This window comes from Gallinula chloropus (genome assembly GCF_964237585.1).
Source record: "Gallinula chloropus genome assembly, chromosome: 28".
Classification (NCBI taxonomy): domain Eukaryota; kingdom Metazoa; phylum Chordata; class Aves; order Gruiformes; family Rallidae; genus Gallinula; species Gallinula chloropus.
Window position 1 is genome coordinate 3813892 of NC_140113.1, and position 23395 is coordinate 3837286.

At 61.8% G+C, this 23395-nt stretch overlaps 4 protein-coding genes across 5 annotated transcripts; 2 read left to right on the plus strand and 2 right to left on the minus strand.

Annotated features, from left to right (window-relative positions):
- Positions 1–3706: 3706 nt before the first annotated feature.
- On the plus strand, positions 3707–5339 carry NR2C2AP (nuclear receptor 2C2 associated protein). 2 transcript variants are annotated; one of them, XM_084276471.1, is made up of 5 exons: positions 3707–3862; positions 4013–4103; positions 4244–4349; positions 4710–4777; positions 5009–5339. In XM_084276471.1, the coding sequence occupies exons 1-5, from the start codon at positions 3822–3824 to the stop codon at positions 5123–5125; spliced, it is 423 nt and encodes a 140-aa protein (XP_084132597.1). In that variant the 5' UTR covers positions 3707–3821; the 3' UTR covers positions 5126–5339. The 2 variants fall into 2 exon arrangements, with proteins under 2 accessions (XP_084132597.1, XP_084132596.1); XM_084276470.1 differs by having other exon boundaries at positions 4289–4349; positions 5007–5339.
- Positions 5340–5939: 600 nt separating this feature from the next.
- RFXANK (regulatory factor X associated ankyrin containing protein) lies at positions 5940–10710 on the minus strand. The gene is made up of 10 exons (XM_084276515.1): positions 10478–10710; positions 10042–10226; positions 9758–9835; positions 9172–9252; positions 8807–8872; positions 8541–8641; positions 7424–7549; positions 6957–7023; positions 6649–6729; positions 5940–6293 (listed from the first exon to the last, which is right to left on the minus strand). Exons 1-10 carry the CDS (start codon positions 10492–10494, stop codon positions 6235–6237), a joined length of 861 nt encoding a protein of 286 aa, XP_084132641.1. The 5' UTR covers positions 10495–10710; the 3' UTR covers positions 5940–6234.
- Positions 10711–11459: 749 nt separating this feature from the next.
- Positions 11460–18400, plus strand: BORCS8 (BLOC-1 related complex subunit 8). Its single transcript, XM_084276246.1, has 5 exons — positions 11460–11504; positions 12645–12757; positions 16695–16759; positions 16969–17076; positions 17936–18400. Exons 1-5 carry the CDS (start codon positions 11468–11470, stop codon positions 17976–17978), a joined length of 366 nt encoding a protein of 121 aa, XP_084132372.1. The 5' UTR covers positions 11460–11467; the 3' UTR covers positions 17979–18400.
- An 814-nt stretch (positions 18401–19214) lies between these two features.
- Positions 19215–22902, minus strand: TMEM221 (transmembrane protein 221; the record flags this gene model as incomplete). The annotated part of the gene is made up of 3 exons (XM_084276366.1): positions 19215–19732; positions 19996–20081; positions 22613–22902. The coding sequence occupies 3 exons, from the start codon at positions 22900–22902 to the stop codon at positions 19215–19217; spliced, it is 894 nt and encodes a 297-aa protein (XP_084132492.1).
- Between the last annotated feature and the right edge of the window lie 493 nt (positions 22903–23395).

Here is a 23395-nt window from a genome sequence, read left to right on the forward strand (position 1 = left end):
AGAGCTGCCACATTCATGGGGAAAGCGGCTTATAAATGAGGCCTCTGCCACCGCAGCTGGGGCCGGCACTCGGGGCACTGGCACGGGGACAGGCAGCGGGCGCGAGGGTGGACGGACAGATGGACGGCTCTGCAGTGGGGTGAACCAGCAGCTGGTGCTTGTCCTGGCTGAGATGCTGGTCAGAAGCCAGGGCAGGAGCGGGGCAGGATGTCCCGACCCAGGGTCTGCTCTGGAGGGGGCAGAATGAGACCTGGTACCTTGGACCCGCTCCCACGCTGCCCCTGACCCCTCACCCGCTGCTCCTCACCCCCGGCAGTGGCTCATTTCGGCTTTTGGCCAGGGCCAAGCCTGCCCCGTGGCTCAACCTGGGCATGGAGGGAGCTGGGCTAGGGGATGCAGCATCCCCCCAGGAATGCAGAGACTCTGCCCTGGCCAGGCCCAACTTCCCTCCAAACCCGCCGGCAGGATGCATCGATTTTATTTTCTGTTTCCATGGCAACTGCCTCCTTCCCCCGTCTGGCAGCCGGACCGTTCCTTCGCCCTCCCGCAGCACCCACCCCAGCCAGCACCCACGCTCCCCCCAGGACACGGGGGCACCAGCTGTGACCCCGCACAGTCCCCTCCTCCGGGGACTCTCCTGGGTGTCAGGACCCACGGGCACAGCCCAACCCCGGTGCCCACTGTGGCACCAGTGGGTGACTATGGGGGAGCAGCCGGCACAGCTGGCACAGAACTGGGAGTGGGCACAGGGACACCAACCGCAGCCACCAATAATTAGCAGCAGAGCCGGCAGGATGCCGCGCTGGTTCATTAGCTGGGGCGGTAATTGCAAACCCCCCCCATGGCACTGCCCATGCAGGCTCACCGGGTGGCATCTCCCCTTAGCAGAGCCAAGCTCATTACCGGCACATCCCACCCCCCACCCCTGCTTGTGGCTGGTGTGCAGCATCCCTGGCACCCCCTGCATGGCAGGGGAGGACACCGGCACCGCAGCAGCCCAGCCACCAGCTCGGTGCCCTCACCCCTTGGGCGGAAAACGCTGTTTCGTGGCTTAAAAGCAGCTCTATACTAAGATAATAGTGATATCCTGTTCCAGAGGGATGCACCCGTTGCCACCCTGCACAGGTCCTTCGTGGCGCGGAGATGCCACCACATGGTTATTTAGCATCAATTAGTCACTGTGCCAAATCCTGCCCTCCCCAGCCCCCCAGCAGACCCCCGGGACCCCTGTTCCCTGCACGCAGGCAGGGGGAATAAAGGCAGAGAACAGGCAGGGCCCTGTGCCGGGTGGTGAATGGCGCCTGTGCCACATCCCCCGGTGCTCTCCAGCGTTTACACGGAAGTGGAAATCAATCGGAAATTAACGGCGAAGGGCACAACACCCGCTTCTTCTGCGGAAGCAGGTCCCGGGGCTGCTGTGAGACTCACACGCTACAAAAGGTGCCGGCACCCGCTTCCTGCATCACCCGCACGAGGTGGCCGCACCGGCACGGCGCCAGCATCCCAGCGGCTCGCGGAGCGGTGGAGGGGGGAGCTCACGCCTGATGGGAGCGGGAGTGTGTGTGTTGGGGGGGGGGGGGGGGGGGGGGGGTGGATGTGTGCCAGCGCCTGGTTTGGCACCGGCCTCTCTATTAGTTCTTGGATAAAATGCAAAGCCCCCCCCCCCGCCGCACCCCGGCGAGCGGCTGAGTGCCGGGCTGGACGGCAGCCGAGAGCCATCGCCGCCACTGCCAAGCTGCTCCCAGCGCAGCCCGGCATGAAACAGCTGCATTTACCACCCGCCTCGTTCCTCGAGAGCGAGGAGGAAGAGGAAGATGCCGAGGCCGAAGAGTCCCGGGGCCAGAGTGCTGCCCCCCTGGCTGGCCCCAGACGGGCAGGGATGGAGGGACCGGGGGGTGGCTGGGATGGGGGTGGGGGGGGTGGTGCTGGGCAGGGGGCGAGGCAGGCAGTGGTGGCACAAGTGACAGACCCATCCCCGACGCTCGATGAGCCGAGGGGCAATTAAGGCTCCTGCGGTTTTTGACCCAATTTCTCAGGCAAAACTCGTCGGGGGGAGAAGGGGAGGAAGGAGGAGGAAGGCAGAGCGCAGCACGCGTGTGCCACCGCCTGTGTGTGTGTGTGTGTGTGTGTGTGCATGCACGGGCACACACTCGTGTGCTCATCGACATGCGTGTGGAAGCGTGTGCACAGCCCAGCCGGGGGCCGAGCTGGGCGGCCGGAGCCCCCGGAGCCCCCGGAGCCGGCTGTGAGGGGGAGGCGATGGCTTTGCAGCGCTCGCTGGGTTTATTTTTGCCTGTGGCTGAGCGCAGGCAGCCTCGGCGCGGCTGTTGTGACTCATGCCGGCAGCCCCGCACGCAGGAAGGTTGCGGGGGGGTTGCTGCAGAGCACCTCTGTGCCGTTGCCTTGTGTTGCCCCCCCTCCCCCAGGAAGGCAGCAGTGGGGACCAGCTGGAGATGAGGGGGCCACAGTAGGGCTGAGGCTTGGCAACCTTGGGGCACATCCACAAAGCACGGGAGCCGTGGGCACGCACGGCAGCTCTGCAACCCTGTGAAGGGGAATTTTAAGCAGCTGCTGCATTATATGTATGTGTGTGGGGGAGATTTCTCTCTGTGCAGCTGCTCCAGGCCCCCCACACCTCCCTCCGAGGCTGGGGGGCAGCTCAGCCCTGCCTGGCCAGGGTGCCCACGGGGAGAGCTGACCCTGCCGTGCTGGCTAGAGGCGAGCAGGGACGGCTGGGATGTCCCGGGTCTTTGTGCTGGTGACTCGCATCGAGGGGGATGCTGGGGCGTGCAGGAATGTTTGGGATGCTGGGGTGTGTGGGGATGCTGGGGGATACGGGGATGCTGGGGTGTGCAGGGATACTGGAGATGCTGGGGTATGTGTGGATGCTCCAATGTAGAGACACTCCAGTGCAGGGATGCTCAGGTGTGTAGGGATGCCGGGGTGTGCAAGGATGCTCCAGCTTGTGGGGATGCTCCAGTGTGCAGGATGCTGGACCATGTGGAGATGCTGGAACACTCGGGGATGCTGGGATAAGCCGGGATGCTGGAGCATGCAGGGATGCTCCGGTGTGCGGGCTGCTGGGCCGTGCAAAGCCCCCCGCACACCCCCGCACACCCCCGCACTCGGGCCCTCGCTGCAGCCTCTCTCCGCCGCTATTTCCAGCCGCGCTCCACCAGTGCCACCTACAGAGCTGGTCCAGGAGGGCACCCAGCCGCCCCCGGCCCGGGGCCCGCCGCGCTGCCCCTGGAGCCGGCCGGGGGGCAACCCCCGACCCCAGGGCTGTGCAGGGGCAGCAGGGGAGCCCGGGGGGGTGGAGGGGGGGGGCCGAGGCCTTTGCGTGGGGGGTGAAACACGGGGGCACAGCACCCGAGACAGCCCTGGGCCGGGGGTGCTGCTTGGAGGGACCCTGGGGTGCTGCATCCCACCCGCCACCCCGGGGGGCTGCGGGGGGCGCGGGGCGCTCGCCACGCGTGGGGCCCCCGCGGTGGGGGGGGGGGGGGGGGGCGGAGCGCTGCGGCGGGGGGAGGGACAGGGGGAGGGACGGAGGGAGGGACGGAGGGAGGGAGGGAAGGAGGGAGGCGGTGCCGGGGAAGCAGTTCCGCCGTTTCCTGCGCGGGGCTGGCGGTGAGTGCGCGGCGGCCGGAGGGGACGGGGATGGGCGCGGGGACGGGACACGGGGGTATCCGGTGCTGCGCGGGCACCCCAAGGCTGCCGGGTGTCCTGATGGCTTCCCGGGGGTCCCCGTTGATGCTGGGGTCCGCGCTGGTGCTGGGGATGCCCGCTATGCCCCTCTCTGACCCACCTCTCCGCAGGCAGCGATGCCCCTGGAGCCCCTGGTCTGCGCCGACACGGCCACCCGGTGAGTCCCGGTCCCCAGGGGACAGCGGGTGCTGCGGTCGCCACCCCCGGGCGGGTCCCTGCTGGGTGCCGCCCTCCATCCCCTGGCCCTTCGGGGGGCCTGGGGTCCCGGCACTGATGCTGTCCCTGTCGCACGCCCGTGTCCGCGCAGGGTGAGCTCCGTGCTGAACCGGGACGTGAAGCAGTTTGGGAAGAAGCACATGTTCGACGCGAGCGAGGAGACGTGCTGGAACTCGGACCAGGTAGGGGGAGAGGTGGGGGATGCTGGAGGGGGGGATGGGAGCCGTGGGATGGGAGAGGTGGGGCAGGAGCCGCTCACACGGTGAACACCCCACTCTCCCCCTTCCCTGTGACGGAGCCCCGGTGTCGCTCCTGCCTTCAGGGCACGTGCCAGTGGGTCACCCTGGATTTCCCACGCACTGTCAAGGTCTCAGAGCTCCACATCCAGTTCCAGGGGGGATTCTCCAGCCGGCTGTGCACGCTGGAAGGTGAGGAGCTGGTTTGGGGGTGTGTGTGGGGTCCCCCTGCCTCAGTTTACCCATCCCTGGATCCCGCAGCAGTTTGTTCTGTGGCCCAGAGGTATTTGTCAGCCATTCCCAAAACCTGAGGGGCTGAGCCCATGGGCTGGGGCAGAGGGGGGTGCACAGCGATGATCAGGGGCTCTCCAGGGTGCTTTGGGTGCAGGTGGGAACCATTTCATGGATCAACTGCTCCCAGCCCTGCAGCAGAGCCAACACAGGGAGGTTTTCTGGGGGGGGGGGGGGGGGGGGGCGAGGCTGTGGCAGCAAGTGGAGGGTCCCCCAGCACCCAAACTTCCACCCAGCTGTCTCCGCCCTCACCCTCCACAGGCTGCCGAGCAGGTGAAGAGCTGGTGAAGATATCCCAGCTGTACCCTGAGGACATCCATGCCATGCAGATATCCTTTGCCCAGCGACTCAGGGGTGGGTTCTGAGGCAGCTGGAGAGGGACAGGGGGGTGATGGCGGCACCACGATTGGAACAACAGACCCTTGGGTGTCTGAAGGCACTTTGGAACTGGAGTAAATCCTGCCACTGCCAGCTGCAGCTCACCAGGGCGCGAGCTGGATGCGTGTGGAGCGGGGTTCCCATGTACCCCAACACACTGTTCTCCTTTACGGGTCCCACACAGATTCCAGGTGGAGGAGACGGTGCTGGACAAGCTGCGCATCACCTTTGAGAACAGCACTGACTTCTTCGGGAGGATCGTGGTGTACCACCTCGGGGTGCTGGGGGAGAGGCTCTAGGGCAGCAGTGAGGGACAGCGTGGGGGGAAAATGGGGTGGCAAACCCTGCCAGTGGGGACCTGCTGTCCTCAGCTGCACCCCAAGGAGCTGAGAGAGGATCCCCACCCCACAGATCACAGTGACAGAGGCACTGTCACTCCAGCGTGCTGGACCTCTGTGCCTTTGGTGGGACACAGCTCGTGTAACCAGCCTAATAAAGTGTCCCTGTTCCTTCCTGGCTGGTCTGTGGGCAAGTGACACACTGGGACTGAGCTCTCTGGGCTCTGCCATGGCCATGCTGGTGCCATCTCCACGTGCTGGGAGCTCTGCCTGTTCCTCGCCTTCAACTCACCACCTTGGAGAGGCTGTTGGTAGCCTTGCAGGGCTCCAGCTCGGAATCACAGCACACTGGCTGTCCATGAGGGGGAATGGTTTTAAATTGGAAGGGGGTAGATTTAGACCAGATACTAGTTCTGGGTTGGAACTAGAGGGTCTTTGAGGTCCTTTCCAGCCCAGCCCACTCTGTGATGCCATGATTCAATGTTCCTGGCTGGCAGGGTGATGCTTCCTCTGGGGTTCTGTGTCTGCCCGCTGTTTATAACCCTGGCTGGTTATAACAGGGGATGCAGAGAGGGCCTTGACACGGTTATGGGCATAAAAAGGAGCTTCCCTCTTAAAAAAAGACAGCTCTGGGGAGGAATACCAGGGCACTGGGAGGATGCAGGGCTTGGAGAGGTTGGTTGGCCCAGTTCCCCTCGTGGTTCCCCAGTAGCTGGCACTGGGACCAGCAGCTGTGACAGGCTGAGGCCATGGGCAGAGGACAGAAGCTGTGCACAACTGCTTTGGAGTTTATTTGCAGTAACGTGACACCCGAACGTGCAGGAAGCAGCTGAGCCTGGACGGGGCAGGAATGCAGCTGCCCCAGGAATGAACGTCCCCGGGTGTGAGGCACCCTGGCCATGCCCCGCTCCGGGATGGGAGCAGGCAGCTCCTGGCCTTCTCTGCGTGCTCCTCGCTCGAAGCATCGTGTGGCTGCCCATTTTGGGAGGGCTGAGTGAGTGAGGCCGCCTTGGTCCCAGCGGAGAGCCCGGAGCAGCGCTGGTGCCGCTGCAGCACCCTGAGCCGCCGCATCACTCCAGCTCCTTCCTCTGAAACAGCTTCAGGATGTGACTCTCGATGACCTGTTGGACTGATGGAGGGGAAGAGAAGTGAGACCCTGAAAGGAGCCAGTACCACCGTGGGCAGGATCCAGTCACCACCTTCCTCGTGATTCCCATGGGAAGCTGGAAAACCCTTTTCTCCAGGGGCTTGTCCCCATCGCCCTGTCCTAGCCCTCTCTCCGGCACAGCTCTGGCTTGGAGGGGGAGCAAGGGACACAGGACCCATCTTGGTTTGCCTGGCTCAGTTTCTCTGCATGGCAGAGCTGGGAGCTGCAGTGGAAGGTCAAAAGGAGCCCCCAAGGAAGGCTGGAAGCTGAGAATTGCCTGGAGGCTTTTTGAGGAGGGAAGGCAGGGCTCCTTGCCAAGCACAGAGGGGACACTTGCCTTTCTTGTGTCCCAGGGCCACAGCCAGGTCCATCGGGGTGTAGCCAGAATCTGCCTCCGTCGTCAGGTCGGCGCCGCGAGCTGCAAGCAGGCAGCAGAGGTCAGGGCACCGCGCTCCCCTGCCCGACCACGGCGTCCCCTCCGAGTCAGGCACGGAGCGAGGGGACCCCCAAAAGGAGCCCGTCCTGGCTGGGCAGGCCCCCTGCTCGGTTTCTTCCCCCCAAGGAGTGTGTCACGCTCTGTCCCCGAGGCGGTTACCAACGAGCAGCGACTCGAGGCCGAGGCCTAAGCGTGGATCTCCCCGTTACCTAGTAGGGCCTCGACACACTTGACGTGATTGCCGCGCACGGCGTAGAGCAGAGGAGTGCCGCCGTTCTGCAGGGAAAGGGAAGGGGCTGTGTCACCGCCGGCCTGGCACGGGCCTGCCGCTGGCGGGGGCGGGAGGCTCCCCACTCGCTGGGATCCCCTTTCCGCCCTCTCCCAGCTCAGGGACAGGCCTCTCCTCACAGAGCGGCTCTGTGTGTCAGGCAGTGACCTCTACATCGTGTGACCTGAAAGACAAGCTCAGGTTCTGAGCGCTGGCTCCTGGCTGCTGGCGTGAAACCATCATCCAGAGTGATCTCCTGAAGCCGCTGCATGAGCAGGCGAACGAGGAGGCGCCTGGGAGAAGGGCACCGCTGCTCCCCCCAACCCACAGCCATGGGACCTTGCTAACGGCCTCTTACAAGGGGCCTGGTGTCGCTCCCAGCGCTGACGCCGCCCCAGCAGCACTCACCCAGTCGTAGATGTTGATGTCCACCTTCCTCTCCAGCAGCATGGTGACGATGTCGGTGTAGCCGCCCATGCTGGCCAGGGACAGGGCGCTCTCCCGCTCCTTCGCCAGCGCGTGGGGGTTGGCACCCTGGGGATGGCACAGGCAGCAGCCCTGAAGGAGCCCTGCTGAGACCTCAGCCCTGCTCAGACACCCCCGGGGAGGGGGCTGATCCTGGAGCCAGGTTCTGATGGACTCAGGGGGCAGGGGCAGCTCACATATTGCCAGTGATCTCTCCTTCCCAAAACCCATGCCAGGCATATTTTAATCATCATCAGGTATCTCAGGGGAGGGCTTAAACCCTGTCTCCAGTGTCAGTAAACCAACCTGGTTCCCGTTACTCAGCCCTTTCCCCCATCACCAGAACCAGCCCTGTCTGGATGCCTGTGCGGTACTCCCAACCTCTTCCATTACTGGTTTACTCCCTGTCCTCCCAGCCCTGCCAGCCACAGACCTCTCCCAGACTCTCCTGCATCCTTTATCAATCTATCAGCTAATTTATTGTGGCTTCTGTTTATCCCTCCAGCAATGCACTGTAGATTTACTGCCGATAGAGTAACAGAGACCAGAGTCTGGCCGGTGCTCATGAAGCATGAGTGCTTGCTAACCCCTGGGTACACGTGGATGTGGGATTGAGCTTTGGGGAGCAGCTGGATCCAGAGCACAGGGGGATCTGGTTCCTGCTCACCCCCAGACAGTCCTCAACTGCAAGCCTGGCACTCAAGGACGACGAAGCAACGAGTTCATTAACTGCAACGATGCCTTGGTGAGCACATTTGCTGGCAGATTACAGGGCCCAAGTGATAAGCCTGATCTCAAATTACCAATAAGCAGATATTTAATTACAAACAGTTATTGCTAGCTGTGAGACAAGGCTCTTTGTGGTCCTGACTTAGCTCACAGCCCAACAGGGAGCAGCATCTGACAGCGCCAGAGCTGTTAGTTCTGCAAACACGTCCTGTTTGGTGCCATGGGGAAGGCTGGCTGAGATGGTACCAGGACAGTGAGGGGTAATTTGGCAGCCTTGGGGGCTGGAGATGGGAAGTCTCCTGCTAACGAGGTGCTGCACACATGGCCTTACCCATTCCAGCAGGTGACGGACCATTTCGATCTCTCCGAAGGCTGCAGCCCAGATCAGGGGGGTGAACCCTCTCTCATCGGGTTTATTTACCAAGTTCTTGTCTGCACAAACATGGGTAAGACATGATAAAAGGAAGGGCAAAGCCCCCTCTGCTCCCTGTCCCCCCAGTAAACCCAACAAAGGCTGTAAAACCAAGCCAAGGCGTGCTGTGGTCTGGCAGGACTCTGCATGATCTGGGGTGAGAACCCAAGGGAAGAGACATGTACCTTTCTGAAGGTGCTCTTTCAGCTGGCCGAGCTCTCCCTGGGCAGCAAGCTGGTGGATGGACAACGCTGGGGGACAGAAAGTATTCACCCATCAGGATAAACTTCCCCCAGCTCAACACCCTGCAAGTCTGGGGAGGTGAGGACGAGACAGCCCTTGTCTGGGTCCCAAAAACCCCATGGGTAACGTAAAGCAGCAGGGACAGCCAGACATGGTGAGTGCAGGGAGCCCGAGGCACCACGCTGGTGGAAGCTGAGCAGTGTGGAGGCAGGAGACAGAGAGAGGTTCCCATCCTGCTCCCTCCATGCTCCCTCTACACCCTGCACCCATCTGCAGTGCAAAGCCAGCTCTGCCCCGTGGTACTCACTGTCCAGCGTGGCTGGGAGGGCCGAGACCTTGTTGCCTCGCTGCCTGTTTGTCAGAGTGTTCGAGTGCTTCAAGGGAAAGCCTGTTCCAGAGAGATGAGAGTCAGGACACGTGCACAGGGAACTACACTGACTGAAAGCGCAGGTCTCATAGACCTTCTCTGAGGCTGTTCCCTCCCATCCCTGCCAAAAACCGAGCCCTGCAAAGAAAGGAATTACTCCCTTGCAAGTAAAGAGCTTGGAGACTGAGGTTTGACTGCTGCACAGGGACCAACAGCTGAGCAAGGACGATAAACCAGCCCCAACAGCTGCCCGAGGAGGGGCAGCGTCCATCTGGGGCACTGCAGGAGGCAGGGATCTGGCATTAATGGCATAATTACACACGATATACTGCAGAGAGAGACTGAGATGCACTCCAGCTCATCCTCCTATTTCCTGCCCTTGAAGAGCTCCGCTTGGAAATGATGTGTTTAATTAGGAAAGTGTATGGAGAGGGTTTGGCATCTCTGGTTCTGCTGCATGGAGCTGCAGCGACCTCTCACTGCTGGCACGAGTCGTGGGCAAGGTCTGGACCTCTGCAACACTCACTGTCAAGGTCTGAGAGCTCAGTGCTCCTCAGCGTGTCCACGGAGGCAGTCGAGGACTTGGAGAAGGTCTCTGCTCCACCTACAAAACACGGGCAGCCATTAGAGACCTCAGTTCCTCTTACTGTGCTGGGCTCCACATGCAGCACCACAAGACACAACCAGCCCAGCACGCACCCCTCGTGCACCCCGACCCCAGGGCGACAGAGCACGTCGATCCCAGTTCATGGGGGTACAGATCCTCCAGGTTACCGGCTCTGCCCACACCCCATCACCCCCAGCACTCACCCTCTCCGTGGTCCGAGTGTGGCACAGCCCGGTCTGGCTGCAGACAGCCCAGGAAGGCAGCGCTGTCCCCCACGCCCATGGTCACCGCCAGCTCCGCTGCGGCTGCTGCCCCCTCGGCGCCGTCTTCACCCTCCTCCAAGGGCTCCTGGGCACCCCCGTCCTTTGGGAGGGTCTCCATGGGGCAGCTGCCACGGGACGAGGCGTTAGGCAGGGGGAAGAGGTGGGCACATGTCCCGGGACGGGGCTGCCCTCTCCGGCCAGACCCCGCACAAGACCCCCCCACCGGCCGCGGGAGCGCTGCGGGGTAGCCCCGGGTTCGAAGGGGTCCCCAAAGCGACCCCGGCCACCTTCCCGCTCGCCACGGGGCCGAGCCAGGGCGGGCGGAGGGAGATTCCCCCCGCCCACTCCCCCCTTCTCCCCGGCCGTCCCTGCCCACCTCGCCGTCCCCGCCATGGCCGGTGCGGCCCGTCCCAGCTCAGGCCAGGCTGCCGCTGCCCGGGGAGGAGCCTGGGCTCATCCCCGCATCCCGCGACGGGTCCTGGTTCCCGCGTCCTGCCCCGGCACTTCCCCTTCCTCCGGCCGTCCCCGGGCCGTCCTGCGGGGCCCGGCCGGGCAGAGGGCGCTGCCCGAGGGAGCGGGACACAGCGAGGACCCCGTCCGGCTCCACCTGCCCGCTGACGGACGGCGGGGGGCCGGGCGAGGCGGGGAGCGCTGCGTTAAAGCGACAGCCCCTCTCGTGGGACGGGGAGGCGGCGGCTGTGGGGCAGCGGGGCCCCGCTGAAGGGGGGGTGGTGCCCCCCCCCTCCACCCCCCCCCCCCCCGTTTGTCTCTCGCCCCGCACCGGGTCCCGCCTGAGGAGAGCGGTCCCGGCTACCCTGGAGCGGGAGCCGTCCGGCCCAGGCCCGCGGTGCGGGGCTGTGAGGGGGACAGATGCCCGGCTGGGGGGCGGTTCGTGGAGGGGGGGAACGCGGCGCCCCGGAGCCCGGCGGCCTGTGAGGGGCCAGCGGTGCCCCCGCTCCCCTGTGCCGCACCGGGGGGTACACTCCGCCCGCCCGGGGCATCCCAAGCAGACCCGGGGTGGGGGCACACGAGGCGTCGGTGGGGAAGGGGGGGGACGCGGTGCTTTAACATGCCGCCCCCGGGGCTGGGCTGGGCTGGGCTGGGCTGGCCCGGGGTAGCGGGGACGCAGCGGCCAGACACGGAACTCCCCCGACGGCCACCCGCGAGGCGAGCCCGGTCCCGGGGCTGGAGCGGGGGGGGCAGCCCGTGGGGAGCACCAACCCAGAGGGGAAGGGGCCGCAACGGAACGGCTGGAGCCGGGGCCGCGTTCCCAGCCGGGGCTGGTGACGGCGGGGGCAGCCGCGGTGGTTTCCGGCCGGGGCGGGTTTGGAAGGCGCTGGGGGAAGCGGAAGCGGCGGCGGGCGGGATGGAGGAGCCGGAGATGCAGCTGAAGGTGAAGAAAGGTGGGAGCGGCCCGGGGGTCGGTCTCGGCAGGGCCCTGCGGGTCGCGACGGGGAGCAGTCGCCATAGGGCGGCAGCAGGAGCTGCGATAAGGCCCCAGCGGTGGCGGCAGAGCAGGGCGCGGGGGGGGCCGGGCCGTGACGGGGTCCCGCAGCCCCAGGGCAGCCCCAGGGGCACCGCGGGGTCAATCGCCACGGGGAGCTGGGGGTCGTGACAGGGCCCCGCGGTTAGGACAGGCTGAGCTGGCGGGACCCCCGTGGGGAGCAGCCCTTCGCCCCCCGGCCCGCCCCCTCCCTGCGAGCCGCTGAGAGGGTCTGTGAGGAGGACGGACAGACGGACGGGTCCCCGCGGTATAACGAGGGGTTGCGCTTATTATTCCCCTTCGGGCGGGCTGGAACAGGAGCTCTGAAGGGGGGACAAGCAGTGGTTTCCCTCACGGCACAGGGCGGAGCAGAAGCTGAGGCTGTCGCTCCTCAGCCTGGCCAAGATGCTCCCCGAGGCTCCCAGCACGGGCTCTGGTTTCTGTGTCCTTCAGTTACCGGCAGGAGGGTGGGTTATGCGGCCAGGGTAAGGGGGGTGCGGGAGGGGAAGCAGCTCAGAAGGGCACAGAAGCCTCCTGAGCTCTGTAGCATCCCACTGTGTCTCCTCCATGGGCGTTTTTAGGATGTCACCCCCCCAAGGGGTCACCTGCTGAGGAGCAGGAGCAGGAGCCAGCAGTGGGGAGGGGGCTGAGGTGCAGGGGAGCCCGAGGTGACCCCAGACAGCTGGTAACAAGATGAGGAGCCTCCAAACCAGGGGGTACCAGCGCTCCCAACCGAATGGGTCGGCTGCAGGCAGAGGAGCACCTCCTGCACCTCTCCAAATTGCTTGGAAAGGGCTCAGGGTAACCCAAGTGGTCCCTGAGACCACCGGAGCTCTGAGGGGACCGTGGAGGCAGCAGCACCCCAGGTGGGTCAGCCCATGGCTGGGACCGAGCTCCTCACTGGCTGGAGGCACTGTGGGGGTTTGCTCTGACCTCTCCTCCAGCCCCATTGTTGTGCTGGGGATGGGACCAGCGCTCTGGGGGAGCCTTTCCCACCCTGCCTTCCCCCCCAGCAGCTGCTGCCTGCTTTCCATAACTCCAGTGTTGTTCTCTGTTGCAGTTACAGACAAGTTCACAGAGAGCATGTACGTCCTGGCCAACGAGCCCTCCGTGGCTCTGTACCGGCTCCAGGAGCACGTGCGCCGATCCCTCCCGGAGCTGGCCCAGCACAAGGTGAGTTGTGCTGCTCTTTGGGCTCCATGGCAGTGACACAGTCAGGCACACACTGTTTTCCTGACTTGTCATCCCTATTTCATCTCCCTGGGGGGTGGGGGAGCAGGAAGGAGGGAGGAGATCAGCCCATCGGGGTGCACGGGGCGGTGGGACCCTTGAGCTGGAGGGTCTTGAAAATTTACCTGCAGGTCTAGAGGGGGGGAAAAAACCCCCCCAGTGAGAGTCCATCTGCAAACCCACACTCACAAGGCTGGGCTTGAGTGTGGAAACAAAGAAAAACGAGTAGTCCCTCTTGTAGGGGGAGGAGGGAGATGTTAAATCTTATTACCCCTGCCTGTGCTGCGAGGATTTTATTTCCTACATAAAATAAGGGGGAGGGTGAGAGGAGGGGAAGGAGCGGGGGGAGGGAACTGGTGAGGAGAGCCCACATGAGGGAGAGCAGATAATGAACCACGTCTCACAGCTGTGTTCCTGCTTGTCTCCAGAGCACGGAGCACAGACACTTTAATGCCAGCCTTGTTGTCCTTCTCCCTCTTCTGCCAGTCATGATTCATTAGGAGTGATGTCTCATGAATAGATTACTGCTTCATGTCTATGCTAATGCACTGTCAGGCCTCATTTTTCACCTTTGCTTTACAGCCCTGGTTTCCAAATTAACCTGGATTGTGACACTTTATTATTCAATTATTTATTAACGTTTTATATACGTGCCTGTGTGCAGCAGTGGGCATATAGAGATGTAGCTGGGTGTATAGCCCAGGCCCAGGCGTCGCAGACAGGTTTGTAATGTTATTCCTCAGCTGTCACTGGCTCTCACTGAATCCAGAGTCCTGGTTTCGGGGGGATGTGTCCCCCCCACACAAAAGGAAACTGAGGAAAACTCGTGTGACAAGCCATGCAGAGGGAAGAGATCAGCTTCTGTCACTGAAGGGGGTGTGAGGGGGGTGGGGTGAGGGGCAGTGCTGAGCAGACACGCTGGACACACAGCGGGGCTTGTGCTGGGCAGGATCTCTGCAGACCCTTGATTCCCTCATTTCCCCTGCTCAGGGTGCTCCCCACCATTATCCACGGTGTGCTGCCCCCTCTCTGACTCAGCTGAGCTCATTGCCTGGCCGCAGCCATCCCAGGGAATGCTTTGTTGTAGCCAGAGTTGCTGCTGGTTTCTGCTGTGTCCCTGTGAGAAAGGAGGTCGCACTGTCCTGTGGGTGCCAGCAGCAAACACAGGGCCCTGAGTGCCTCTCTGTGACTGCAGCCACCACAGGCACCTTTGATGCCTCTCTGCTCAGCCTTGCAGCCCCCCCTGCCCTGGCTGCAGCCACAGCTGGGTGGTCTCTATGTGAGGAAGAGCGATGCTGAGCGTAACGGTGCGTGCCAGGACACGGCTGGCCCCTCCACACCGTGCCCTCTGCACTGCCCTGGTGTCCCCCAGACCTCCTTTGCCTCTCTGGTGTTAGGAGACACATCCTGATGCTCGCCCAGAGGTGCTGCTGTGTACATCCCTTTCCTTCTGCCCACAGCATGAGCACCTCCAGCTCCTTACCGCCTCTCCCAGTCACCAGCTGTGTGCTTAATGGTGCACTGATGTGGTAAGAGCTGGGGGAAATGGGAAACGAATTATTTATGGCAGCTGGAACAGCAACAGATCCAGAGCTGCTGCCAGTGATGTCTCCTCCAGCCTTGTCAGCTTCGAGTTAATCTTTGTCCAAGGCTGCAGCATCGTGTTTGGGAGCTGGTAACCAGTTCCTGTGAGGAACTGGGAGGTTTAAACATGACTCAGGCCAGCGTCCTGAGTGCACTGCCAGGCTGCTGGTAACAGGCTTGTGGCCAGGTCCCCTGCATCACCCTTGATCCCACTCCCCCTTTATCCCAGCTTCAGGCATCGCTGATTTGCAGCGAGCAGACTGGGCCTGTCACCCTGTGAGAGGGGGATGGCCCTGACAGGACCGTTGTCACAGCAGAGCCTTCAGTTAGACAGGTATTTTGGGTTGCTCTGCCAGAGCCCCTGGGCTCTGTGCAAGGTGCTGGGACAGGAGAGTGTTGGCAGGGCTGCACACCGTGAAAACGCTGTCAGGTTTTATCTACATCAGAGCAAAGGCACTGGAGTGAGGGGGGCTTAATTCTCCAGGACAGAAAAGGAGAACAAGGGATGTGCTGTGTGAATCTGTTCTCAGTAATTTAGCCCCAAGATGTGGGTAATGTGTAAAGGAAACAGGGTTTATTGGTGGTTTCCAGCTCTCCTTCAGCTCTGCAGCTGCCTGTGAAACTTCCATGGGGATGAAACGTAGGAAAAGCTGGGAGGGATGAGCTGGGAGAAGAGTTTCTGCAAAGAGAAGGTCACCTCCCTGCCTTTACAAGCCTCTTTCTGTGATTTGATAAGACAATCATCTTAATACCTTCCTCAGCCTCTCAAACTCTCCGAGCAGATTTACCAGCTCCCTGATAAGAGACGTGACGCAGGGCCCTGTGCTGCTGAGCCCAGCTCCACACAGAGCAGCCTGTCTGGGGTTCCCCTGGTCTTTGGAGAACCTGCATCTCCTCCTTAATTTGCTTCCCAGCAGCAGTAGGACATCATTAGTGCTGCTGTGTATTAATAGCTGGCTTGAGCTCCTAAACCCCATCCAAGGGCATGTCCCAGGAATTTGGAGAAAGGACATCAAGATTAAGAAGTGAGGAGCTCTGGGGAGAGGCTCTTGTTCCTAATTAAACACTTGAAAATCCGAGGAGGTGGTGGGAATGTTGGGAACAGACATCACTCTGGTACCAGCGCTCAGGGACAGCGGGACCACGGCGAGCGGCCGGGACACGGGGCAGAGAGGAGGAGGGTGAGGAGCTGCAGGAAAGTCCCTGTGCCTTTTGCTGCTGCCTCTGCACACAAAGCTCCTTCCCAGCAACAGACGCAGCCGTTTCCAATGCAGCTGGAGTCTGGGCCAAGTTTGGTCTCTGTGGGGTTGCGAGTCCTGGGCTGAAGGACCCTCTCCCGCAGAGCTCTGCCCCCAGCGTTGCATGTAGAGGCTTGTTTCTTTTGTAGCCTGAAGCCGTGTGGCCAAGCCTCCTGATGTAGGGCAGGCTTTGAACAGCACAAGTGATTTTGGAGGCGGTCCAAGCCCCTGCCCCACCTCCCTCACTCGCAGAAAGAGGCCCTTGGAGCTCCTCTGGCTGGTAACTCGACCCAGCAGAACAGACCAGAGAATGAGCTCCCATGAGAACAGGTTTTTCAGGAGGGCATGAGCTACTTAAAGACTTTTGAAATAGGTATCTGTGAGCTACAGCTCCACACTCAGCTGCACCCTGGCTGTGGTTTGTGTGTCTGTTTGGTTTTCTCTGCCCTTGGAGCCTCAGCGTGTGGTTACATCTCTCAGCAGAACTGGCTGACTGCTTACTAGTCTGTGCCAAGCTTACAGGGCCCAGAGCTGGCTGCTGCTCAGGGCTGGACACGGGGTGTTGGGGACAGGGATGCTTGTGGCAGGCCTAATGAAAGGAGAGCAAGACCCTGTTCCCTGAAGGACTAAGGATGGGGCGCTGCAGGAGCCGTGTTAGTTCAGACCCTGGCTGCCTGTGGAGCCAGGTACCAGGAGATTTGTGTACTGGGAAACACCCAGCTGGTCCCTTGAGCTCTGTGCAGCCACTGGTTGTGAGCAGCCTGAGTGACTGTAGCTCCTGGCTGGCTTGGGGGCTAAAACATCTAAAAACAAGGGGACTTCTGCCAGGGTATCCACAGCATTGGCCTGAACTAGTTGCCCTTCCAGAAATAAACAGAAAAAAAACCCTTTTATTTTAAATTCTAGTGTGCAGCAGCTGGCTGTCAAGTGGGACACAGAACCCCAATGAGTTTCCAGTGAGGAGCAGCCAGTGCCTGCTTTGGGCAGGGCTGGCAGAGCATGTGGCTGGCTGTGGTGCCTGTCCTGAGCTTGCCTAACAATGCTGCTTCCTCTTTCAGTCTGACATGCAGAGCTGGGAGGAGCAAAGCCAAGGAGCCATCTACACAGTGGAGTACGCCTGCAGGTACAAAGGGGCTCCATGGAAGGGGCGTATTTGGGGTGGGAGGCTTCTCTGCCCATCTCCTGCAGTGAACCCACCCACCAGCTAGAGGCAAGGTGCTGTATAAAGCTGAGGTTTCTTACTTACAGCCCTCTCTGTCGGGGGCTGCATGCTCTAAAACCATGATGCTTTTTGGACTGGTCCTCCCATCCTCCTCTCTCTTCTTCTTTCAGTGCCATAAAGAACATGACTGACAGCAGCGTGTACTTCAAGAGCATTGACAGCCTGCTCAAACATGCCATAGCCATGAAGGATCAGCTGAACGCTGCTCAGGGCCGCAGGTAACCAGGGGATGCTGTGCTGCCTGTTGATCCCAGTGACCATGGGGGCTGACAGGGGCTGCAGGGGTGTAACAGCTCAGTGCAGCTGCACCAAGCAGTTAGCTCAGAAATACAATGAAAGAGCATGCTGCTTGCCTTCCAGTGACCTTCTGTCTCTGTTTGCTGGGAAGCAAATGATCTCCTTCACAAAAGGGTAACTGGAACATGATTTCTTTCCTTGTTTCAGAAGGGCTGTTTGGGTGTGTAAGAGGTTAAATCTTTGTTGTGCCAAAAGGTGTTTGCAGGGAGGTGACGCCGCCGAGGTGTGGCAGGGGAGAGGCTGTGCTGGGTGCTGTTCTCTGCCATGTACCTGGCTCTTCTTTTGGGCAGAGTCCCATGGAGACACGTGGTAGCAGAAGGATGATGTCTTTCTATGTAGCCACAGCTACTAAAATATCTTCCAGCAGATGATCTGTGTCTCCTGTGTGTGTCTCAAGAGTGGGGCTGGTACTGGGGTCTAATGGGGTAGGAGTGTGATAGTCCTGATAAACCCACTGCAGCCACGGAGCCTCTGGCTCTGCAGGAGGACTCTGCCTTGGCACTTCTGGCTCAGTTCTGTGTCTTCCCAGCTGCCTACATGGCAGGGCCACGCTCTGTGCAGCCCAGGGCACAGAGGTTTTCCCTGGGACAGTGGCTGTCTTGGTGCCCATGGGCCAGTCTGTGCCGCGTCGTAGCCGGCTGAAGGCTGCGCTTGCCGAAGCGGCTCTCCTGCTGCAAGCAGTGGGGTTTCACTGGAGGGAGCCCCTAGTTCTTGGCGTTCTCAGGGCTGCTGAGATGTGTCCTGCCTTCCCAGAGGATGTGACGCTCCCTCTTTTCACAGCACTGTCGCCCCACAAGGCAAGAACCCTCCAGCCACCTCCTGAGTTCAGACAAGACTCTTCACCCTCTGCTGCCGTCTCCAGCCCCGGCTGCGTGTTCTCCAACCACGGTGAGGGGCGAGGAGCCACCTGTTCGCTCTGTGCAGCTGCACAGAGCGGCCCAGTAACCAGGAGCTGCACCCAAGCAGGTCTGGGCTGACTTTGGGGGTGCTTTGGGGAGCGCTTGTGTCCCTTTCCACAGCACTCTGCCGAAGGGAAGCGGGGTGGGTCTGTGTTTGGACTGTCCAGTTCTCTCCAATGGCAGATGGCTACGGGGCGTTTCTCTCTCTACCTCTTGGCTGCAGGAATATCTCCCAAACACCAGGTCTTGCTCTCAGTATTCTGTAGGCAGCTCTGTAAAGACGTAATGTGGGCACGCTCCAGTTCTGTTGGGAGGCATTCTGCAAGGAGGGCTTGTTCATGTGCCTGCCAGGAATCTGAGAACAATAATAAAGAGAAAAACAAGAAAGTTCTGGCTAAAACCTTCCCCGGTTGCTCACTGGGGCTGGGGGGTCTTGGAGCCTGCTGGCTCTGAGTGTTTCAGAGTGCACAGGGTGAAACAAAGACGTGTGGAGTTGAGCCTTTCAAGTGACAACAGAAACTGTCCTGTTCTTGGAAAAAAAAATACCACAACTGAAACAGGACTTTTTTCATCCCCTGTCAGGCAGGGGAGTGCAGAGCTGTACACACGGCTCTGGAGGTCACTTCAGGAGCTTCAGTGTTCGTCTCTCCTGTAACCAAGAGTTCACCAAGGGAGCTGGGACCAGAGCAGAGCTGGACTCGGCTTCACCCCGCAGAGGGACCTTGAAGGCTCCAGAGATGGGCCCATACGAACCACATGCTGTTCAGCAAGGCCAAGGGCAGGGTCCTGGTGTGGGTGTGGGTGATGCCCAGCACCCCTCCTCCTGCTGTAGAAGAAGTGGGGTGGGTCTGCTGATGAACAAGGTCCCCTCACCTCACCCACATGTTCCGCTTCCTTCGCTCGGACAGCCATGGGAGTCCCCCTGGGGTCACTGCCAGAGGGCTGGGGGCCGTTGGCTTTGAGCAGGGGTGGTGTCTGCTCAGTGAAAGAAGCAAAAGGCATCCAGCAGGATGCTCCCCAGGCAGGAGGGTGGGAAAGCAGCCCCCTGCCCGCTCTGGTGAGACCTGATCTGTAATAAGCTCTAGACAGAGACACAAATCTCATCCCCGGTGCCTGCAGCTCTCCTGGGAAGAGATGCTGTGGGAAGCTCTGGCTGCTGCTCACACCAGGGTCGAATCCTTGCCCGAGGTCCCCGGTTTGCGCGACAGCACGTTCCTCATCTCCTGCGTGACGCCGTTCCAGGGTTTGCCCTGTGCCTGCAGCAGCCCCGACTCTGCCGACAGCGTCCTGTGCGTGCGGGGCAGGTTGTAGCTCTCCTTCTGGGAGCGCAGCCCGGGGCTACCCGAGGACGTGAGGTTGCTGCTGGCTGGAGAGCCCAGCTGGGATTTACGCTCCAGGAAAGGAGGGAAGGAAAATTCCCGGTGGATTTCGGGTCTGGGCCGGGGCGCAGCCACGTTCTTGTTGTTGAGATCGCTGGCGGAGGACTCGCCGTGCTGGGCAGAGTCGTTCTCATACAGGGTGTGAGAGGCCTCGGAGCAGCCGCGGCGCGAAGCCTGGGAAGCCCGTACCAGGGCGTGCGTCACCGTGATCAGCAGGACGATGATGCCGGAGGAGAGGATACAGGCGCTGGCGATGCCGGCCTCCAGTTCAAAGAGCAGCAGCATGTAGATGGCCAGAGCTGGAAGGGAAGGAGAGAGCAGAAGGTCTTGAGGAACCAGGAGGACTAAAATCATGTGCGAGACCTGCAAAACTCCGGCCAGAAGAGCCCTCCTGAGGGCTGACCGCTGAGAACAGAAAGTTCACGCTACAGGAATGAGCTGGCAAAGACATTTGCAAAACAAACCCGGTGCTGAGGCAGAAACTGCAGCTCAAGAACCAGCGCAGGATGTATGGTCTGGGCTGAAAACACAGGGGCTGTGCTGGGGGGAAACGAGCACTTGCCTGTGAGGTAGACCGAGACCCCGCAGCAGAACAAGCCGATGGCAGCGTGGCGAACGGTCCGGCTGTCCAGGAGGAACCAGTCTGCCCTGTGAAACAGGTGAGAGAAAGGCAGGTCTGTGTAGTCTCTTGTCTTGTTTCCAGCCCTGGCCCCTGCAGAGAAACTGAAAGGCTGGTTTTGCATAGAGAAGTGGTTCAGAGCCGGGTCACACACCCAGGGACCTCCGCTGAACTGGCCTTTTCCCCCAGGCTGCCCACAGCTCTGGGCTGTGTCCCTCCCGCTCTGAACAGATTTTCAGGTCACTGAAAACCTCAGACTCTCCCTGCCTGGCTCCTGTGTGTCAGAAATGGGCTGGGCACTGGGGCTCTGGACAGACAGATGGGGACAGAGGCTTTTTTCCAGGTGATTTACCCCGTTGGGCAAAGCCAGAAGAGCAAGAGAAGAACCAAACTGGGGGCTGGCGTTGGATGAAGCCAGGCCAGGTTCTCCCTGCACCCTTGGGATTGGTTTTCTGTGCTCAGCTCGGATTGCAAGCCTTTTGTCTGGAGGGGGCTTGGCGAGGGGTGATTTAGCAGCCAGGGGGGCTGTGCCCTGGTGCAGTCACCCCCTCCCAGCACAGCCTGGCCCCCTCTCCTCCTCCCAGGCTTGCTGTGGCCCCTCGGCCCTTGCCGACGGTGCAGGGAGCCGTTAACAGACCCTGGACTCGCTGCCGGCCGGGAAGAGCAGCCGCTTTGTTTTATTAATTACCTGAGCTGGGGGGGATTAGGAGGGAGAAGGACTTTGTTTGGAGCTGGCTCGGGCTATTGAGCGCGGCGCTGAGCAGCGGAGCGGTAATTCAGTGTGACAGCCCAACGTGGGAAAGGTCCCAGGGACGTGAGCGGGTCCCTAATGAAACCAGCACCCGGTGGGGCCCGGGCGGCTGGGCCACGGGGACACAGTGGCTAATGGCATCCCACGTCGTGGGGAGGGGGCTGCGTCCTGCCAGCACCTCCTGCCTGGGGGCAGCCTCCAGGCCAGCAGCTTTGTGTCCTGAGAACCTGCCCTATTCCTCCCAAACACAAGTGTGACCCTCGGGTTGCAGCTGGGGAAACTGAGGCACAGCCAGACTACGTGATCCACTTGAGATCCCAAGCGGAGGCTCCAAACCCACCCGCTGCCTCGGATCGCCTGCAGTAAAGCCAAAACCCTCTCTCTTCACCAGGGCTCTGGAGTGGGGCACAGAACTGTTGTTTGAAATCAGATCATCTGGGAACAGCTTCCCTGCGCCGTGTCAGCGGGGTCACAGCCGAGCAGCCATGGCTGTTCTGCCCTCTCAGTCCTTGAGCGAGTGGCTGCTGGTGGGACACGGGCTGTCCCGTGTCTCCATCTCTCTACCTGTGACTTTGCATCCGGCTGCCTGATTAGTGCAGCTCCTGCTTCACCTCCTGGAATTCCAAAATCGAGCCTCACAACCTAACCAAACATTTTACAGCCCAAATCCATGGATCTCAGACAAATTCACCGCTGATGGGGAGCCTTCTGCTCTGACAGTTTTCCAGCACAAACTCGGCTCCCACAGAAGGCAGAGTTTGCCACAGGAATTCTGTGCTTTGCAGGAGTATTTTGCTCTCTGTTAATGAGCCTGCTGAGTGCCAGCTCTGCATGGAGGGGAGGCAGTGCTGCTCGCTGGAGAGCCTCCAGCCATCCCGCTCTGTGCAGAGCACGAGGCATTGATGGGTCTGTCTAATTAGGGACAAAAGTAACTGTTGAAACGCTCTTAATTTCCTTTAAACGAGTTTTGACTTGCTTAAGACAGAGTGGTCCCAAAATGGTCTCACTGGGACCATCGCATGAGCTCGGACTCTGTGCACAGACATGTTTCTGACAATGTTTTTAAATCTGATGGGTCACAAGCTGGGGTTGGGGTTTGGTTTATTTTAACCCAGGAGCTGAGCTGGAGCTGGGCTGGATGCTGGACACAGGCAGAGGAGCCACCAGCCCAGGTGCAGCCAGGAAGGAGAGGGGAATTGCTTTGGAAATGTTTTTGCAGGTGTAAATGTGCTGGTAATGATTAAGTCAACACATGTCCATGGTTAATGATCCCAGGCCTGTGGTCATTTGGGTGCTGGGCCAGTGCCCTGTGCAATCACCATGGCAGTGATGGCAGAGCAGAGCTCTCTGGCTGCACCCACGGGTGCCTGTGGGCATCGTGGCCAGGCCCAAGGCATCTTCCCTGCCCTGGCCCTGGAGCTGGGCTGGGCTGGCAGCCCCCTCCCTGCACTCCTGCAAGCCCAGAGAGAGTCCCTACTGCACAGATGGGGTCCCACAGGGATGTTATGGGGGAAATCGGGCTGTGCCAGGCCAGCCGGGTGTTTGAGCAGCTACAAACCTGTCCCGGGCCGAGGGGACAGGTCCGGGGGGGGGGGGGGGCAGCACTACCCTGCACCCCTCACACTCCTTGCATCCCTCCTTCCCCCAACCCCTTCTGCACCCCCAGCACCCTCCCTCCCCTGCACATCCTCCTCTCCGCTCCCCCTGCTGCCCCCCCCCGGTACCCACCCCAGGACCCCTCCGAGCCTCCCCTGCACGCCCGGGGCTCCCCAAACCCTCCGGTACCCCCGTTTCCCCCGCGGCTCTCACCGGTCGGGCCCGGGCTGTCCCCGGCACAGCTCCGTGCTGAAGTAGCCGTGGAGGAGGCAGAGCAGGAGGCAGCTCACGTTGAGCACCAGGCAGAGCGCGGCCAGCACGGCCGACACCGGCAGCAGGACGGCGGCCGCCGGCTCCGGTAGCGCCCCTCGACCGGCCCCGGCCCCGACCCGCCCCGACGGCAGCTGGAAGATGAGGCTGGAGGCCAGCAGGGCCATGGCGGCGGCCAGCGTGCCGAAGAGCAGCAGAACCGTCAGGGCCCGCTGCGGGTAGGAGGAGGGCATGGCGGGGCCGGGACCGGCAACCGGGGGGAGGCACCGGGACCGGGGGGGTGGGGGGTGGGGTCACCGGGCCGGCAGACACCTCCGCGCCCCAAAGTTTAACGCGCTCCCCGCCCGGTGGTCCCGCTGCGGGGTCTCGGGCAGGCACCGGGAGCAGGAGCCAGCCCGGGCCGGGAGCGCTGCTCGGGCGGCAGAGCTGCGGCCCCGCCGGGCACCCGCCTCCCTCCCTCCCTCCCCGCTCCGCGGCCGGGCCGGGGCGGGCCCGGTCCTGCCTCCCGGCACGGCCCCTCGCCGCGGGGGGTGCAGCCGAGCGGCTCCCCCGGGCAGACCCCCCCCCCCGCGATCCAGGCAGCGCAGAGCGGCTCCGCCCCGCACCCTCCCCCCGACGGGGCCGCGGGAGCCTCAGGGGGAGTTTGGGGGGGGTGGATGGAGGGAGCGGGGCCGGGGGGCTCCGTCCGGGCTCTGGCGGACGGGCGGGCGCTGGAGCTGCTCCGGG

What these genes read in the sequence shown, in the direction of transcription:
- NR2C2AP (XM_084276470.1), top strand. Translation starts at nt 3,822, where the DNA reads ATGCCCCTGGAGCCCCTGGTCTGCGCCGACACGGCCACCCG. An exon ending in TGCGCCGACACGGCCACCCG is followed by an intron (nt 3,863 to 4,012) that starts GTGAGTCCCGGT and finishes GTGTCCGCGCAG; the next exon opens with GGTGAGCTCCGTGCTGAACC. An exon ending in AGGACATCCATGCCATGCAG is followed by an intron (nt 4,778 to 5,006) that starts ATATCCTTTGCC and finishes TACGGGTCCCAC; the next exon opens with ACAGATTCCAGGTGGAGGAG.
- RFXANK (XM_084276515.1), bottom strand. An exon ending in ACACTCGGACCACGGAGAGG is followed by an intron (nt 9,836 to 10,041) that starts GTGAGTGCTGGG and finishes CGTGTTTTGTAG; the next exon opens with GTGGAGCAGAGACCTTCTCC. An exon ending in GAAAGAGCACCTTCAGAAAG is followed by an intron (nt 8,642 to 8,806) that starts GTACATGTCTCT and finishes ATGTTTGTGCAG; the next exon opens with ACAAGAACTTGGTAAATAAA.
- BORCS8 (XM_084276246.1), top strand. Translation starts at nt 11,468, where the DNA reads ATGGAGGAGCCGGAGATGCAGCTGAAGGTGAAGAAAG. An exon ending in GCAGCTGAAGGTGAAGAAAG is followed by an intron (nt 11,505 to 12,644) that starts GTGGGAGCGGCC and finishes TCTCTGTTGCAG; the next exon opens with TTACAGACAAGTTCACAGAG. An exon ending in CGGAGCTGGCCCAGCACAAG is followed by an intron (nt 12,758 to 16,694) that starts GTGAGTTGTGCT and finishes TTCCTCTTTCAG; the next exon opens with TCTGACATGCAGAGCTGGGA.